The sequence below is a fragment of the Mustela erminea genome, chromosome 4 (assembly GCF_009829155.1).
Source record: "Mustela erminea isolate mMusErm1 chromosome 4, mMusErm1.Pri, whole genome shotgun sequence".
Lineage (NCBI taxonomy): Eukaryota > Metazoa > Chordata > Mammalia > Carnivora > Mustelidae > Mustela > Mustela erminea.
The window spans coordinates 46,468,894-46,487,265 of record NC_045617.1 but is presented as its reverse complement, the minus strand read 5'-3'; the positions used below and the strand labels follow the sequence as shown (position 1 = coordinate 46,487,265).

Sequence of the window (18,372 nt, the reverse complement as noted above, 5' to 3'; positions counted from 1 at the left end):
AAAATTAAAATATATTAAAATATGTCAATCTAAAGAAAAAAGGCAATTACAATATGGAAGAGAGTAGACATTTAATTTATGAATCCAGAGGACAAATAGGAAGAAGAAAGGCTGATTTTGGTTTAACATAAAGAAGAACTTTCCCTTTCAAATTAGGAAATGTACCCTAGTAGCATCACTCAAGCTGCTGAGCTTGTTTAGGATATTAAGTGATTCTTTCAACATCCATTTTCTAAAAGTCTTCTACGAGTAGGCATTAAGTTGACAAAAAATATTAATACAGTTCCCTCTCTCAAGGCACTCAGGGTTCCAGCAGGAGATACAGACCTATGAGCAAATAATAAAACTTTATAATATAAATATCACAAATGCTTATACCAAAGTAATGGTTCTAGGGAGAAGGAGCTAGATGGCAGAGGCGTAGGAGACCGAGATATCATCAGGTCCCAGGAATTCAGCTAGATTATTATCAAACCTTTCTGAACACCAACATATTCAACAGGAGATAGAAGAGAAGAAGAGTAGCAACACCAGGAACAGAAAATCCACCACTTTCCAGAAGACAGGATGTAGAAAGAAGTGAATCCTAAATGATGGGACCATAGACCTCGGCAGGGAGGGGCCGGCTCCTGGCAAGTAAGAGAGCAGCATAGCATCAAATTGGAAATTTTAGAAGTCTGGACGTCACTCCAAAGGCTAAGCAAGGGGTGGAGCCCTTGCTGGGTCAGTGTCGTCTCAGGACCCACGGGATCATGGAAAGACACGGGGTGTCTGAGTGTGGTAGAGGTCCCAGGTAATGGAGCATGGTAAATGCCAGCAGAGACAAAGCTGAGCAGTGGGCTCTCAGCTCGGGATTAATTTAAACAATGATCCAAGGCACAGATGTACCACTGCTTTTCAAGCAGGGACCCCACAAGCAGCAGATCCAAGGAGGGGAGACCCCCTCCTTCCTCCTCCAAAAAGACCAGTGCAGGAGAGTGCTGCAGGAATCTCCAAATGGGTTTGGAAACTCTAAATGGGGCCATTCGCCTGAGATAAAAATACTCAGTCACTGGCCGGGTGAGCTCAGAATGCAGCCGGAGACCAGGGAGATGGGAGGGATTGACTGCTTTACTTTGAGGGTGCACTGAGGAGAGGGGAACCTGAGTTCTCAGCTCCTACAGAGCCAGAGATTGGGAGGCTTCCATCTTCATTCTATCCTCCAAAGTTGTACAAGGGAACAAAAGCTCCTGAGAGCAAATCCAAGCAGATTACTTAGCCTGGCCCCTGGTAAGGACAGTGCAATTCCAACTCCGGCGAAGACATTTGAGAATCACTACAACAGGCCCCTACCCCATAAGATGAGCAAGAACACCTAGCCAAGACCAAGTTCACTGCTCAATGAGAACTGCAGAACTCCAAACCCAGGGGAAAGCAACACATAGAATTCATGGTTTTTTGCCCATGATCCTTTAGTCTTTCAAAGTTAAATTTTTTTAATTTTTTTTTCTTATTCTACTTTTTAAATTTTCCACTTTCCTACTTTAATGTTTTTTAACTATTTTATCTTATCAACACCTTTTCAAAAATATCTTTTAATTTTCATTGTTATATTCATATTTTATCCCTTCATTGTATTTAACCTCATTTCTTGTATACATATAGGTCTTTTTTTCCTTAACATTTTGGCATACAGTTTCTTCTAATAGATCAAAATATACCCTAAATCAAGTGCATGGATTTGTCCTATTCTCCACCCTGATCACATTATTTCCTCCTTTTTTTTTTTTTTTAACCAACTTCTTATCTTATCAATTCCTTTCTAAAAATCTTTTTTAGGGGTGCCTGGGTGGCCCAGTGGGTTAAAGCCTCTGCCTTCAACTCAGGTCATGATCCCAGGGTTCTGGGATCAAGACCCCCAATCGGGCTCTCTGCTCAGCAGGGACACTGCTTCCCTTAATCTCTTTCTGCCTGCCTCTCTGCCTACTTGTGATCTCTCTCTGTCAAATAAATAAATAAAATCTTTAAAAAAAAATTTTTTTTAAATCTTTTCAAATTTTCATCTTTACACTCATATTCCATGCCTTTATCATGTTTGCCCTTCTTTTTGTATATATATAAGTTTTTCTTTATTTAAAATATTAGGAGGTAGTTACTTCTAAGAGACCAAATACAGCCAAAATCAAGTGTGCAGCTCTGTTCTATTTGCCTGTCTAATATTTATATTAGAGTCTAATATAAATATTTATATTATATTAATATTTAATATAATAAATATTAACATTTAAATTTTAAAATAAAAATAAAATATTTAATTTTAATAATAGATTATGTTAATGTTAATATTAATATAAATATTAATATAATATTTACATTAAATTTATATGGGTGTGTGTATATACATACATATATAAAATACACACACACACACACATATATATATTTTTTGTTTGTTTCCTTTCTTTCCCCCTTTCTTCTCCCTCCAGTTTCAGGTCTCTTCTGATTTGGTTAATGTATGTTTTTCTGGGGTCGTTGTTACCCTTCTAGTATTCTGTTCTCTTATTCATTCATCTACTCTTATCTGGATAAAATGACAAGGCAGAAAAACTCACCACGGGGCACCTGGGTGGCTCAGTGGGTTAAGTCTTTGCCTTCAGCTCAGGTCACGATCTCAGGGTCCTGGGAACGAGCCCCACATCGGGCTCTCTGCTCAGCAGGAAGCCTGCTTCCCCCGCTCTCTCTGCCTGCCTCTCTGCCTACTTGTGATCTCTCTCTCTGTCAAATAAATAAGTAAAAAATAAAAAATTAAAATAAAAAAAAAATCTCACCACAAAAAAAAAAAAAGAATAGGCAGTACCAACAGCTAGGGACCTAATTAATACAGACATTAGTAAGATGTCAGAAATAGAGTTCAGAATGATGATTATCAAGGTGCTAGCTGGGCTCAAAAAAGGCATGGGAGATATTAGAGAATTCCTTACTGGAAAAATAAAATCCCTTTCTGGAGAAATAAAAGAACTAAAACCTAACCAAGTTGAAATTTAAAAAGCTATTAATAAGGTGCAATAAAAAATGGATGTTTTTACTGCTAGGATAAACGAGGCAGAAGAGGGAATTAGTGATATAGAAGACCAAATAATATAGAATAAAGAAGCTGAGTAAAAGAAAAACAATTACTGGGCCATGTGGGGAGAATTCAAGAGATAAGTGATACCATATGACAAAACATTATTAGAATAATTGGGATCCCAGAGAAGAAGAGAGAGGGGGACAGAAGTATATTAGAACAAATTATAGCAGAGAATTTCCCTAATTTGGCAAAGGGAACAAGCATCGAAATCCAGAAGGCACATAGAACCCACCTCAAAATCAATAAAAATAGATCCACACCCTATCATCTAATAGTAGAATTTACAAGTCTCAGTGGCAAAGAAAATCCTGAAAGCAGCTTGGGCCAAGAGGTCTGTAACATACAATGGTAGAAATATTAGATTGGCAACAAACTATCCACAGAGACCTGGCAGAACAGAAAGGACTGGCATGATATATTCAGAGCACTAAATGAGAAAAATATGCAGCCAAGAATACTATAACCAGCTAGGCTGTCACGGAAAATAGAATGAGAGATAAAAATAGAATGAGAGATAAAAAATAGAATGAGAGGAAAAAGAAAACTTGAAAACACCAAACCAACCAGCCCTACAGAAAATATTAAAAGGGGTCCTCTAAGCAAAGAGAGAGCGGAAAAGTAACAAACCAGAAAGAAACAGAGACAATATACAGTAACAGCACAATGGCACTCAATGCCTATCTTTTGACAGTTACCTAGAATGTAAATGGGCTAAATGCCCCAATCAAAAGACACAGGGTATCAGAATGGATTAAAAAACAAGATCCAGGGGCGCCTGGGTGGCTCAGTGGGTTAAAGCCTCTACCTTCGGCTCAGGTCATGATCCCAGGGTCCTGGGATCGAGCCCCGCATCGGGCTCTCTGCTCTGCGGGGAGCCTGCTTCCCCCTCTCTCTCTGCCTGCCTTTCTGCCTACTTGTGATCTCTGTCAGTCAAATAAATTTAAAAAAATCTTTAAAAAAAAAAAAAAAAACAAAAACAAGATCCATCAATATGCTGTCTACAGGAAACTCATTCTAGATCCAAAGACACCTCCAGATTTAAAGTTTGGGGGTAGAAAATCATTTACCATTCTAATGGACATCAAAAGAAAGCTGGGGTAGCAATCCTTGTATCAGATAAATTAGATTTTAAGCCAAAGACTATAATAAGTAATGAGGAAGGACACTATATCATAATCAAAGGGTTTATCCAACACGAAGATCTAATAATTTTAAATATCTATGCCCCTAACATGGGAGTTGCCAACTATATAAATCAATTAATAACAAAACCAAAGAAATACATCAACAATAATAAAATAATAGTAGGGGACTTTAACACCCCTCTCACTGAAATGGACAGATCATCCAAGCAAAAGATCAACAAGTAAAGAAAGACCTTACATAACACACTGGACCAGATGGACATCACAGATCTATTCAGAACATTCCATCCCAAAGCAACAGAATACACCTTCTTCTCTAGTGCACATGGAACATTCTCCAGAATAGATCACATCCTGGGCCCCAAATCAGGTACTAAAAGATTGGGATCATTCCTGCATATTTTCAGACCACAAGGCTCTGAAGCTAGAACTCAATCACAAGAGGAAAGTTGGAAAGAACTCAAATACATGGAGGCTAAAGAGCATCCTACTAAAGAATGAAGGGATCAACCAGGTAATTAAAGAACTTTAAAAATTCATGGAGACATATGAAAATGGAAACACAACTGTTCAAAATCTTCTGGACACAGCAAACATGGTCCTGAGAGGAAAGTATATAGTGATACAAGCCTTTCTCAAGAAACAAGAAAGGTCTCAAATACAAAACTTAACTCTACACCTAAAGGAGCTGGAGAAAGAATAAAAAATAAAGCCTAAACCCAGCAGGAGAAGACAAATCATAAAGATCAGAGCAGAAATCAATGAAATAGAAACCGAAGAACAGTAGAACAAATCAATGAAACTAGGAGTTGATTCTTTGAAAGAATTATTAAGATTGATAAACCCATGGCCCGACATCCAAAAGAAAAGAGAAGGGATCCAAATAAAATCATGATGAAAGAGGAGAGACCTCAACCAACACCAAAGAAATACAAACAATTATAAGAACATATTATGAGCGGGCCGCCTGGCTGGCTCAGTTGGTTAAGTGGCTGCCTTCAGCTCAGGTCATGATTTCAGGATTCTGGGATCGAGCCCCATGTCGGGCTCCCTGCTCAGCAGAGAGCCTATTTCTCCCTCTCCCTCTGTCTGCCTTTCTGCCTACTGTTGTTGTGTCTGTCAAATAAATAAATAAAATCTTAAAAAAAAAACATATTATGAGCAACTATACACCAGGAAATTTGACAATCTGGAAGAAATGGATGCATTCCTAGAGACATATAAACTACCAAATCTGAACCAGGAAGAAATAGAAAACCTGAACAGATCCATACTCATTAAGGACACTGAAGCAGCCATCAAAAATCTCCCAACAAACGGGAGCCCAGGGCTAGATGGCGTCCCAGGGGAATTCTACCAAACATTTAAAAAAGAATTAATACCTATTCTCCTGAAGCGGTTCCCAAAAATCGAAATGAAAGGAAAACTTCCAAACTCATTTTATGAGGCCAGCATTACCTTGATCCCAAAACCAGACAAAGACCCACTCAAAAAGGAGAATTACAGAGCAATATCCTTGATGAACACGGAAGCAAAAATTCTCACCAAAATACTAGCCAATAGAATCCAAAATTATATTTAAAGGATTATTCACCACGACCAAGTGGGATTTATTCCTGGGCTGCAAGGTTAGTTCAACATATGCAAATCAATCAATGTGATACAATACATTAATACAAGAGAAAACAACAACCATATGATCCTCTCAATAGATGCTGAAAAAGCATTTGACAAAGTACAGCATCCTTTCTTGATCAAAACTCTTCACAGTGTAGGCACACAGGGTACATACCTCAATCTCATCAAAGCCATCTATGAAAAACCCACAGCAAATACCTTTCTCAATGGGGGAAAACTGAGAGTTTTCCCCTGAGGTCAGTAACACGGCAGGGACATCCACTATCACCACTGCTATTCAACATAGCAATCAGACAACAAAAAGAAATAAAAGGCAATTGAATTGGCAAAGAAGAAGTTAAATTCTCACTCTTTGCTGATAATATGATACTCTACATTGAAAACCCAAAAGACGACTCCAAAACTGCTAGAAGTCATACAGGAATTCAGTAGAGTGTCAGGATATAAAATCAATGCACAGAAATCAGTTGCATTTCTATACACCAACAACAAGACAGAAGAAAGAGAAATTAAGGAGTCAAACCCATTTACAATCACACCCTAAACCATAAGCTACCTAGGAATAAACCTAACCAAAGAGGCAAAGAATCTGTACTCAGAAAACTATAAAGTACTCATGAAAGAAGTTTAGGAAGACATGAAGAAATGGAACAATGTTCCATGCTCAGGGATTGGAAGAACAAATATTGTGAAAATGTCTACAGTACCTAAAGCAATCTACATATTTAATGCAATCCCTATCAAAATACCATCAATATGTTTTAAAGAAATGAAACAAATAATCTTAAAATTTATATGGAACCAGAAAAGACCTCAAATAGCCAGAGGAATGTTGAAAAAGAAAGCCAAAGTTGGTGGCATCACAATTCCAGATTTCAAGCTCTATTATAAAGCTGTAATCATCAAGACAGTATGGTACTGGCATAAAACACAAACACATAGATCACTGAACAGAATAGAGAGCCCAGAAATGGACCCTCAACTCTATGGTCAACTAATCTTTGACAAAGAAGGAAAGAATGTCCAGTTGAAAAAAGACAGTCTCTTCAACAAATGATGTTGGGAAAACTGGACAGCCACATGTAAAAGAATGTAACTGGACTATTTCCTTACACCGCACACAAAAATAGACTCAAAGTGGATGAAAGACCTCAATGTGAGAAAGGAATCCATCAAAATCCTTGAGGAGAACACAGGCAACAACCTCTTTGACCACAGCTGCAGCAACTTCTTCCTAGAATTGTCACCAAAGGCAAGGGAAGCAAGGGCAAAAATGAACTATTGGGACTTCATCGAGATCAAAAGCTTCTGCACAGCAAAAGAAACAATCAACAAAACCAAAAAACAATTGACAGAATGGGAAAAGATATTCACAAATGACATACCAGATAAAGGGCTAGTATCCAAAATCTAGAAAGAATTTTTCAAACTCAATACACAAAGAATAAATAATCCAATCAAGAAATGGGCAGAAGACATAAACAGACATTTCAGCAAAGACGACATCCAAATGGCCAATAGAGACATGAAAAGGTGCTTGACATCCCTTGGCATCAGGGAAATATAAATCAAAACCACAATGAGATACCACCTCACACCAGTCAGAATGGCTAAAATTAACAAGTCAGGGAACAACAGATGTTCACAAGGATGTGGAGAAAGGGGAACCCTCCTACATTGTTGGTGGGAATGCAAGCTGGCACAGCCACCTTGGAAAACAGTATGGAGGTTCCTCAAAAAGTTGAAAATAGAACTACCCTAGGAACCAGCAATTGCACTACTGGGTATTTACTCTAATGATAGAAATGTAGTGATCCAAAGGGGCATATGCACCTAAATATTTATAGCTGCAATGTCAACAAATAGCCAAACTATGGAAAGAACCTAGATGCCCATCAACTGATGAATGGATAAAGAAGATATGGTATACATACATACACACACACACACACACACACACACACACAAAGGAATACTATGCAGCCATCAAAAATGAAATCTTGCCATTCGCAACTACGTGGATAGAACTAGAGGGTATCATGCTACGTGAAATAAGTCAATCAGAGAAAGATAATTATCATATAATCTCTCTGATATGAGGAATTTGAGGGGCAGGGAAGGGGGCCAAGGTGGGGTAGGGAGGGAAAATGTGGGACAGGATGGGGGGGGGACAAACCATGGGAGACTCTTAGTCTTATGAAACAAACTGAGGGTTGCTGGCGGGGGGTGGGAGTGTAGGGATAGGGTGGTTGGGTTATGGACTTCGGGGAGGGTATGTGCTATGGTGAGTGCTGTGAAATGTGTAGGACTGATGATTAACAGACCTGTATCCCAGGGGCAAATAATACATTATATGTTAATAAAATTTAAAAAAAAAAAGCAAAAAAAAAAAAAAAGTAATGTTTCTAAGTTCACAGGGAGTTGGGAGAGGGAACAGCTTAAACACCCTTGAAAATTTAATGAAAGCTTTTGTCCTTTCTTCAGATATATATTCCCACATGCATACAACATCTGCATATTACTTTAGGAGATTCATGGATTCACAAAACCAACCCACAGATTCAGGGCAATAAACACAACATGCTAGGGGAGTAGAGTGTACCTGGATTTCAGAGAAGAATACCTGAGCTGACCTTTGAAAGATAAATAGTTCTTCAGGCAATAAAAGGAATTAAGGCTATCATGGATGAGCACCGTAACTGTTTAACTTATAACTGTATTCCCCGTGTCTAGCACAGTACCTGACTCAGTGTAAGTTCTTAAATACATGTTAAAGGAATGAACAAGCACGTATGGATAACTATAACCTGATAACTATAGGCCCCTTGTTGAGTCTGTTATACACTGGGATAAAAGGGTTAATAAACCTTTTCCCTTGCTGCCTGAGAATCTACTTTTGGTTTAATCAGTGAGCTCTGTTGCCCTGGAAACCAGGTAGATGGTAGGCATGAATTATATTGCTAGGCAACATCACTTATGGTAAAAATGACCCCTGACTGGTAAATTGCATCTGGACTGAAAGGAAGTATGAGTGAGCTGCAAATATCTGATAAGGGTGCCATGCTTTGGACTTGCCTGAACATGGTTCTTTGCAAGGAACCTAGAAACTATGCCAAAGAACTGTTACAAAAGATACTGGCCGCTTAGATCATGAGGCCTCTTCTCAAGGTATCTCCTGCACCTGCTTGATTGTGGATTTGGGGCTTTATACCTGGAACTATGTCACATGGGAAGACAAGAGTCCCCTGCTACAGGACTCCTGCTGACAGAGCTCCTGATGCTGCCCTGCTGGCAAGATGGCAAAGAAATGTGGCATGCGGTAGTGTTGTGAGTCTGCATATTTCATTTATTTATTCGAGACAGAGAGAAAGAGGGAGCACAACTAAGGGGAGGGGCAGAGGAAAAAGAAGATGCAGGTTCGCTGCTCAACCTGACACGGGGCTCAATCCCAGGACCCCAGGATCGTGACCTGAGCTGAAGGTAGATGCTTAACCAACTGAGCCAACCAGGCGCCCCATGAGTCTGCATATTTAACAGACTTTCACGAGACCTCTGGTGGGCACTACACACACCTTATTCCATTTACTGCTTACTACAACTTCATGAGGTAAGACTTTCTATTCCCCTGCTACAGAGGAGGAAAGATAGGCTCTGAAATGTTAAATCATCTGTGTAAGTTCACAGAGCTAGAGGTGATGAATAAAGGCAGGATCTCAACCCCAGGTCTTCTGGATTCCAAAAATGAATTCTTTCCATTGGAATACATTCCCTCCCCTGACAATGCAGACCATCAGAAAAGGTGGGATGGGGGCAAACTGTGTGGGGTGTGACATGCCGACCTAAGGGGTAGGGACTGGTTTTTAGAGATAGGTTGGAAGCATCACATAATTTTAAGCAGGGATGTGATAGGTCAGATTTGAATTTTTATAAAGAAGCAAGTAAGAGAACATGTTTAGAGTGTGAAACAATTCCTAAATCTTCTCCAGCACTAAGATTCTCTGTCTCTTGACATTTTGCATGTAGTGTCAATGAACAGATTCCCAATACAGTGCAAAAGACACTGATGCCAAAATCTCACACGTGGTCACAGAGAGGAAACTGCACCAAGATTGACAGAGATCTGAGAGACTTGATGCACATTAGCACAAAATGTGGTATTTCAAACTGAACTTGAGCCTGTGTCACAATGAATAAAAGCTGTACTATATCCCATAACTATCTACATACGACATCAGGAGCAAGAAAGTGCCTAATTTACAAGTCATTGCAAAGATAAAAGTGTTTTTACAAGAGAAAGAATTTTTCTGGTATTCTGAAAAACTTAAAACCTTTTGGAAGAAAGGATGTATTATAATCACAGCTCTACTCGAAGTATATCTGTCGAAAACTCTGAAACTTTGATATGATCTACTTCCCAAAAGAACTTTCAAAATAAAATAGATACCATTTTTTTTCAAGGCAGTTTTTAGGTAAAAACCTGCTGAAGCCCAGAAAAAGAGTGAAGTGATTTCTTGAATTATCTCTTATCTTAAAATAACATGAACAACAACACATGCTTGCAATAAATTAAAATTTGCTTGTTATTTTTTTTTTAAAGATTTTATTTATTTGACAGAGAGAGATCACAAGTAGGCAGAGAGGCAGGCAGAGAGAGGGGAAGGGAAGCAGGCCCCCTGCTGAGCAGAGAGCCCGATGCGGGACTCGATCCCAGGACCCTGAGATCACGACCTGAGCCGAAGGCAGTGGCTTAATCCACTAAGCCACCCAGGCGCCCTTTAATGCATCTTAACCACAAGCTTTAGGGACAAATAAAATACACAATGTTAATCAATGCTATTGATTGATGATGCTAAACATGTAGACAAGAAAATGAAATGCCCCTCAACTTTAAAATTAACCATTAGTGATAATAACAATGGTAACACATAGAGCCTTCACAGACTGTGACCAAGTGGACATTAAGAATCTTAAGAACAGGGGCACCTGGGTGGCTCAGTGGTTTGGGCTGCTGCCTTCGGCTCGGGTCATGATCTCAGGGTCCTGGGATCGAGCCCCGCATTGGGCTCTCTGCTCCGCAGGAAGCCTGCTTCCCTCTCTCTCTCTCTCTCTCTCTGCCTGCCTCTCTGCCTACTTGTGATCTCTGTCTGTCAAATAAATAAATAAAATCTTTAAAAAAAAAAAAAAAAGAATCTTAAGAACAACATCAAATATGTAAAGCTCAAAGTATGGCTGCCAAAATTTAGATAACTTCAACTGGTAATGCCCAACTGGTAGACAACAAATCCTATGAGCCAAACTTTACATTTTATTACCATTATGTACATAGTACAATTAGACTTCATAAAAGTATCGTTTTTTTCCCAAAAATGTTATCAACAATCTAATTTGTGCCTATACTCATTTTTCCCTTCTTTGTTCTCTTTCAAAGAAAAGTGACTGCATTCATAGGAGGAGTTAGTTTCAGACTGTAATTATAGCTGGCCTGTCAAGTGGACCAAATGGTTGGATACTCTGACATCTCTTATGTTTCCATAAAGTCCATTCTACTTGTTTCCTTCTAGAATTCTCAAAGCCTCCCTAACTGTTGGCTGACATCCAGCTCTGCTGGTGCAGGTGGAATGAGGAAGGCCTGTCCAGAGACCTTAGGAGACCTCACAAATGGACTGAAAATCAAGAGCTTTTATGTCTGAAAGTCTGTTTGGCCAACTGATGTATGTAACTCACATCTGGCATGAATTTATTTCTAGGAGATACAAACAAATTCTACACACGATGAACATGCAGCTGTTTCTGAGACTATTTTTCAAAAAAGTAAATTCTGTCATTATTATTACTTGGTATTAGGGCCTAGCATAATCAAAAACTGTACCTGTTTTTAGCGAGGGAGAGTGGGGGAAGGGGCAGAGGGAGAGGGAGAGAGAGGATCCCAAGCAGGCTGCACACTGACTATGGAGCCCAACATGTGGCTCGATCTTATAAACCTGAAATCATGACCTGAGCCAAAATCAAGTTAGATGCTTAACTGACAGAGCCACCCAGGTGCCCAAGTTAAGACAATTTTTATACAAATACTCTGAACTAGTAAAAATGTAAACTGGAGAATTTTATGGTAAGGAAATGAGGCATTATCTATTTTCAAATGACCAAAACAGAGGGCTAAAATCACATGTTCCTAAATTAAGAAAAAAAGATTGCTATGATCAGCAGATTTCATGCACCTTGATTCTAATAGGTATTAAAAGCCATCAATGAGTCTTAATAGATTAAATAGTCCTCTGTACCTTATTTCTATAATTTGCTTGATGAGAATAATTTCAATAAAGAAAATAAAGGAACAAGGATTAGTCTTGCACTTTCTAAACGGCCATCAATCACAGAACCCAAGGTACAACTTTATGCGGTTCACTCATCACAGGATTCTCTGCTGGTAGGACTCCTATAGTTGTATCTAATCCAACTCACTTTATAGATAAGCAAACTGAGGCCTAGAAAATTAAAATGACTTATTCCTAGATATTACGGCTAGCCAGTATGCAGATCTTAACTCTCCTCCACCCGCTTATCAGAGGAGTTCCTGGTACCAATCAATCAACCTAACCCAAGGTGCCCTCCTGGAAAAGATGCTTAGAGTTAGCTGGGTTTGATTATAAGACACATAAACCTCTTTGGGTTTTGTTTTATATTTAACAAGCACAAAAGCTGTCCTTACCACCCACATAAAACAGATAACTGAGGGAAAAATGAGAAGACCACTGGGTTTAATGCAAAAAGTCAACATGAAGTCCTTGTGCAGATACTGGAGGATGCTTGTTTTTCCAACAAACCGGCATGGGGCATGCTGCCCAAAAGTGAAATGTAAGCAAAGCCTTGAATCTCCTACTATAGATTTTTCTGCATTGTTCAAGAGACATATACTTGCCAGAAACACAGGTGTAACAGGAAAAGGGTTTCAGGTAAGCCTTGTTTAAGCGAGGCAAGGGTTAAGTCAAGGCAATGTTTATCTTCTCAGAAAGAAAAAGGGAGAAAAGAAGGTCATTTCCCTGGCACACCTTAAAAATAGAGTCCTGAATCAAAATGACCTGACACACTAAACAAGGTAACTTGCTAGTTTGCTAATAAGACCAAAGTGCAAAAGGGGGTGGAAGGAGTCTATAAAACCAACTAAAAAGAGCTTGTCAAGCTTTTGCTATCATATATATGACAGCCTTTAACTCTTCCGACAGGTTTGGAAAACAGGCCTTATTATGTCCACTTAAGAAGAAACACAAATCAGAAGCATTACAGAATTTTAAGGAGGAAGTGATAGGTCTTCTTTCTACAAAGAAGAGAAAGAAATCCAACAGGGGTTCCTGTTTAGAATGGAAGTTAGGCCTAAATAAGCTCCTAAGTTTTCTCCATCGCCAAGATTCAGCCTCCTGACATGTCGAAGAAAACTCATGTCAACTTGAGAAGTGCCTGAGGTGACATGGACAAGGCTCCTCAGCTATTAAGTGGTGAAGCTGGAGTTCAAACTCAAGGTCCCATTCTCCCACTCCTGCTTTACACCACTCAGCCTCCAGATGGTCACAGTTAGGGAGAGCGAAACTGTCCTGCCGGGTTCACCTGTAAGGCCTTCTCAATTCCATGATCAGAAAAAGGACTGACAAAAAACCAGAAGATTTAGTTCCTGCATGGGAAAAATCACTACAGGTAACCATTTTTTTATATCATCATCCCTTCCCAAGGAAACACAAATATCGGCCAATAATGAATGAGCATAGCCCTTATGGAGAGCAGTACAAGGAAACAGGGCTACACTGCACTTCACTTGCTCTTTCTGTGACTACTAGGTCCCCCCATTGTTATATAGGCATGCATGTTCCAGAAACTTCATGTGAGAATTCAACCAAAGCCTGAAACAGACTGAGAGAAGCACAAGTTTCTGAGTTTAACTACAACATGAAGTGGAATCCTCTGGACATTTCAGGCTACAGTGGATCTGTCACAGACTGCATACTCTATAGTAACTTCAGCCCGTTGGTAATCTGAGCAAGGACATTCTCCTCTCTTCCGTGGATTCAGTCACCTCATCTCCTACCCAAGATAATCACTCAGAGGTGCTCCATTCAAAATCCCCCCACTTATACTAGGGTAACTTTCCATGATCTCATCTACCTGGGGCACCGCCAGGAATCAGAAAGTAAGCAAGAGAGGCTGGTGGAAGGCTAAAATAAACATCCTACTGTTTATTCAATTCAACCCAGGAAGAATTTATTGAGAGTACACTATTCATCAGGCACTGTGGCCTGATGCTAGGGCTGACGGTGATAAGAATAATAATTATAGCAGTAGCCATCATATACTGAATGCCTACTATGTGCCAGGCACTGCTATAAATATTTAAATTCACTTGATTCTCCCAACAGCCCCATGAGGTAGCTCCTGTTGTCTGCTATACTTTTGAATAGGGAAAGTGGTTAAGTAACTTGCCCAGAGCCACAGTTGGTAAATGGTGGATGCAAACCCCAGCAGTCTGGCTTGTGAGTCTCTACCACTAGCCGCTACCCTACACTGCACTCTAAATATGAGTGGAGGTAAGAGATACAGGGATACAGGTCAATAAGACTATTCCAACATCCCAGAGCCTGCAGCTCAGATGGGAAGACAGGCAAATAGACCTGGGAGGAGCATATAAACCAACCCAAGGTTCAGGGAAGGCTCCTGGCAACAGATGCCCTGTCAGATAAATTTAGGTAGTAGCTAACTAGAGGGAGAGAGGGGGTGTGGGGCACATTCCAGGGGAGAGAGGAAGCTCTGTGCAGGTAGAGTCTGGCATTCATTGAGACAAGGACCACTGAAAGAGGAGCAGTTTTCAGAAGTGGAGAAGGAGCCATCCCCAGATAAGTCTCAGGTACCCATCTCAGAGGAAACATATCTAATGAAAAAATCTAACTTCTTTCTTTAAGGATGGTTAACAACAATAAGGTTTTGATCTGTCTTTCCAACCTACGAGTGGAAGCTGAAAACTCAGGGGAAAGGCTCTGTGCCCAAGAAACAAGTAGGTTGACAGAAGGAAAGGAGAAGATGGAAAAAATAACGAAAAGAGACACCTTGGGAATACAAAGAATATAGCAAAAGGCCTTTTCGCATCTCAACAGAATAATCACAGCACACTGCAAGGACAGGTAATAAGATTAACCTAATCATCAAGAAAAGGTTAATTTGTGCTCTGTATGCTCTGTTTTAATAAGCAGGGAAATAGGAAATGGATTTTCGAAAGAGACTAATAGAAATAGGTCAAATAAAAAGATGCATTGCAAGAGCCTCTGGGATTTAGAAAATTTGCTTAATGTGGAACAAACCTCATTCACCAACATGATGGATAAAACATGCACCAGAGCCCATGCCTCTTTTCAGAGGAGACATGCTTCAGTGATCAGCACAGGCTTCCATCAAGATAAGTCTTCCTCCCTCAAAACCAGCATGCTATGTTCCCCTCTGTCACCTTTAGAAGCCCTAACTGCTCTATGATTGCTGGAGAGTTTTATAGTTGATTTTGTTCAAAGTGACATTAAGCTGGCTCTTGTTCTAAGGCCATATACAGCTTCCCTGGTAATTACTTCAACAATTCTGATAGAAAAAAAGAAAAGCATTGCCAGGCACAGAATTAATCAATGTAAAATACATTCCTTACCTGTCCTTTATTATGACTTCACCGCAGGACTGGCAATAAAATGTGCAACATCCTTGGGCTTGCAAGCTTTGATTAAACATTGAAATCAGTTCTAAAGAGAAATCGATGAAAGAGCAAATCTCAGAGGTGTGGGACAAATATATTAACATACTTGAAGAGTTTAACAGCCACAATAAATTACTATCAATAAACATTGTTTACGATCCACCCAGAAGTACACATTTAATTAGCATTATCTGATGACTCAACCAGAAGCAAATATTTTGACATGTTCTCAAAAACAACAGATTTTGCTAAGTGTTTCAGAGCTAGGTATTGCCCCAGATTATGCCTGTAACATACCAGTGAGTTATTTCACTCATTCCATAAATACCAACATTAAGGAAGGAGAAAGGGAACAACCGCTTTCACATCAAGCCAACTACAAGGGGCCTCACCATCCTCAGCCTTCCTTGGCTATGTCCTACATCCAGTTTTTCATCAGTGTGACTGCTGCTTCTACTTCTTAAATTTAAGTTTAATTTGATGAAAACAAAGTCTAATTCCACTCTGGCCGATCACCAGTACATACAAACAAGAAGAATCCTGAAACTGGTCTTCATTGGACAGGTTCCTGGGAATGGAATGGCTCCTAAGAAGAATTCAATCTTCTAAAAGCAAAACTCAATTTCTGATTAAAGCTGTGGAAAATATTATTTCCTCCATTTTGTGAAGCACAGCATTCCCTCAGTTTCCATTATTTTATTCATGAAGAAAGGAAACTTTCATTTCCCAAAAAACTCCCCCAAAACAAAACATCCACACACGAAAATATGTCTGTAAAAAAAAATTTAAAGGAATGAGATCATACTCATTAGAATTAAGCAATTTGAACTTGGTTTATTTTACTTTGTATGTATGTTAAGATTTTAAAGACTGACGGTAGAAAGTTTAATCCTTGGCAATTAAAAATTCATCCTTTTAATTTCTGGGGGTATCTGCCAATCCCTGTAGCACTGAGGTGAAATAAACGGTGTTCTTTAATTTTGAGCAGATATTAAGTAGACCTGGATAAGTCATCCAAAACAGTCTTTTCCAAACCAAGAAACAAATTTTCAGTGAAACACTCCCCTCTGCTGGTCACCCAGCACAATTCCCATGGCTCAGGGTCAAGTAAGAACTGCCGGACCAGGTGGCATCGCGGGAGAGCACTGCCACCTGGGGATGAATCCTATGCTGGTGCTGTCTCAGACTTTATGTAGTCACTTCCATGTCAAGGGTCCTGATCTGACCTATGTTACATTCAGAATACCACAACAATAGGCTTACTATAGGCCTTAAAAGAACATTTACAGGTAAAAAGTCAATTTTTTTAAATTTTTTTTAAAAATCTCAAAACACAACTGAATGCTAACAATGTCAAGTCTTCCTACACTACATTTTGATTCAAGTCAACATCAGTATGCACCAGTCTGATATTTATTCATTCAGCAAATATTTACTCACCACTTATTAAGCGAAAAGCGCTAAGGCTATTAAGTACTGAGATCTATTTTGCATATCCTTCCATGCACTGCAGAACAGGGCTTTGAAAGTCTTCCTTTTCAGATATTTGAGTAAAATGTTTTAAAAATGTAGCAGACCAGAGCAGACCAATGGAATCAAGCAATATGCGAACCAACAATCAGCAGCCAACTTACTCTGTCCTACAGTTACAATGAAACAATCCTGCTTGCTGATTTAACTTTTCTTTAATAGTTCAAGTTTTGCTATTCATTAACCATGCAGGCAACAAACCAATTGTGTCTGAGGAAGACCCCATACCTTCTCAGTATGGGACCTAAGATCACAAATCCAGAAAACCAGCAGATCTGAAAATACCCCAATGCGGCTTTTGTGCCCACCTTTGCCCAGTTTCCATCATCAGTCTATTTTCCATCTTGGTGACCCCATTCTTCTTTCCATGGTTATTACAGTAGTCATTCTTAGCATGTGGATATGTCACTTAAGCTCCATGACATTTTGGTTCCCTATGCCTTATTCCTAAATCCAACTCTGCCCAACTCAAGACTAGTTATTCACTGATTAAGGACTTGAGTAAAAATTACTCTCCAACGAAAAAAGCAGCAGAGAACTCGGGGGAATGCTCCACATCTCCTACATGGCTCTTCAAAACCATCCTGCTGACCCCACCTCGAGACTCCATGAAGCTCAAATGAAAGGCTTAGTATAGATGAAGCAGCCACGAAGTCTCAGAATGCAGTTGAAAGAATCATAATCCTTTCCTGATAATGAGCATCTCACGGGTCTGTTATAGACTATTTTCCCTTTTCACATCATTTTTAATTCTCTAAAGCACATTGCTTACATGGGAAGAGATGCAATGAGCCAATAATTTTATTCAATAAGTTATTCTGAGAAATATTTCTACCATCTTACTGACTCAACCTGGCAATAACAAAATACTAGAAATATAACAGGCATAGCAATAACATAAATCAAATTATGCATGAAACTCAATTTCAAAATCTGTATCTATAGTGTTCTATTTGAAAATGTCTCTCCATGGATGGGATCATTTCCATCACTCAGTTCTCTGGGCAAATATTGTCCCTTCTCAGAGGGGCCTTCCCTGACCACCTTTCACCCTAGTCACTCCCTACCCCATTATTGTGCTCCTCTTTGACCACAGCACTTTTCTCTATATCCGAGTAACTTATTTGTCCATTATCTGAATGTGAGAGTGTTCACTTCTGTATCCCTAGCACCTAGATCAAAGCATAGCACACAGTGTAAGGCAGCATTTGTTGACTGGATGAATTTCTATG

General features: G+C 39.4%; 1 protein-coding gene across 6 annotated transcripts in view; it reads right to left on the bottom strand.

Moving 5' to 3' along the window:
• The window catches only part of UBE3D (ubiquitin protein ligase E3D), a 155,409-nt gene that overhangs the window by 126,330 nt on the left and 10,707 nt on the right, over positions 1-18,372 (bottom strand). For all 6 annotated transcript variants that reach the window (XM_032339181.1, XM_032339177.1, XM_032339178.1 and 3 more), the window contains exon 3: positions 15,566-15,656. In XM_032339181.1, the coding sequence (XP_032195072.1) occupies positions 15,566-15,656 (91 nt within the window). The remainder of the gene's footprint in view (positions 1-15,565; positions 15,657-18,372) is intronic.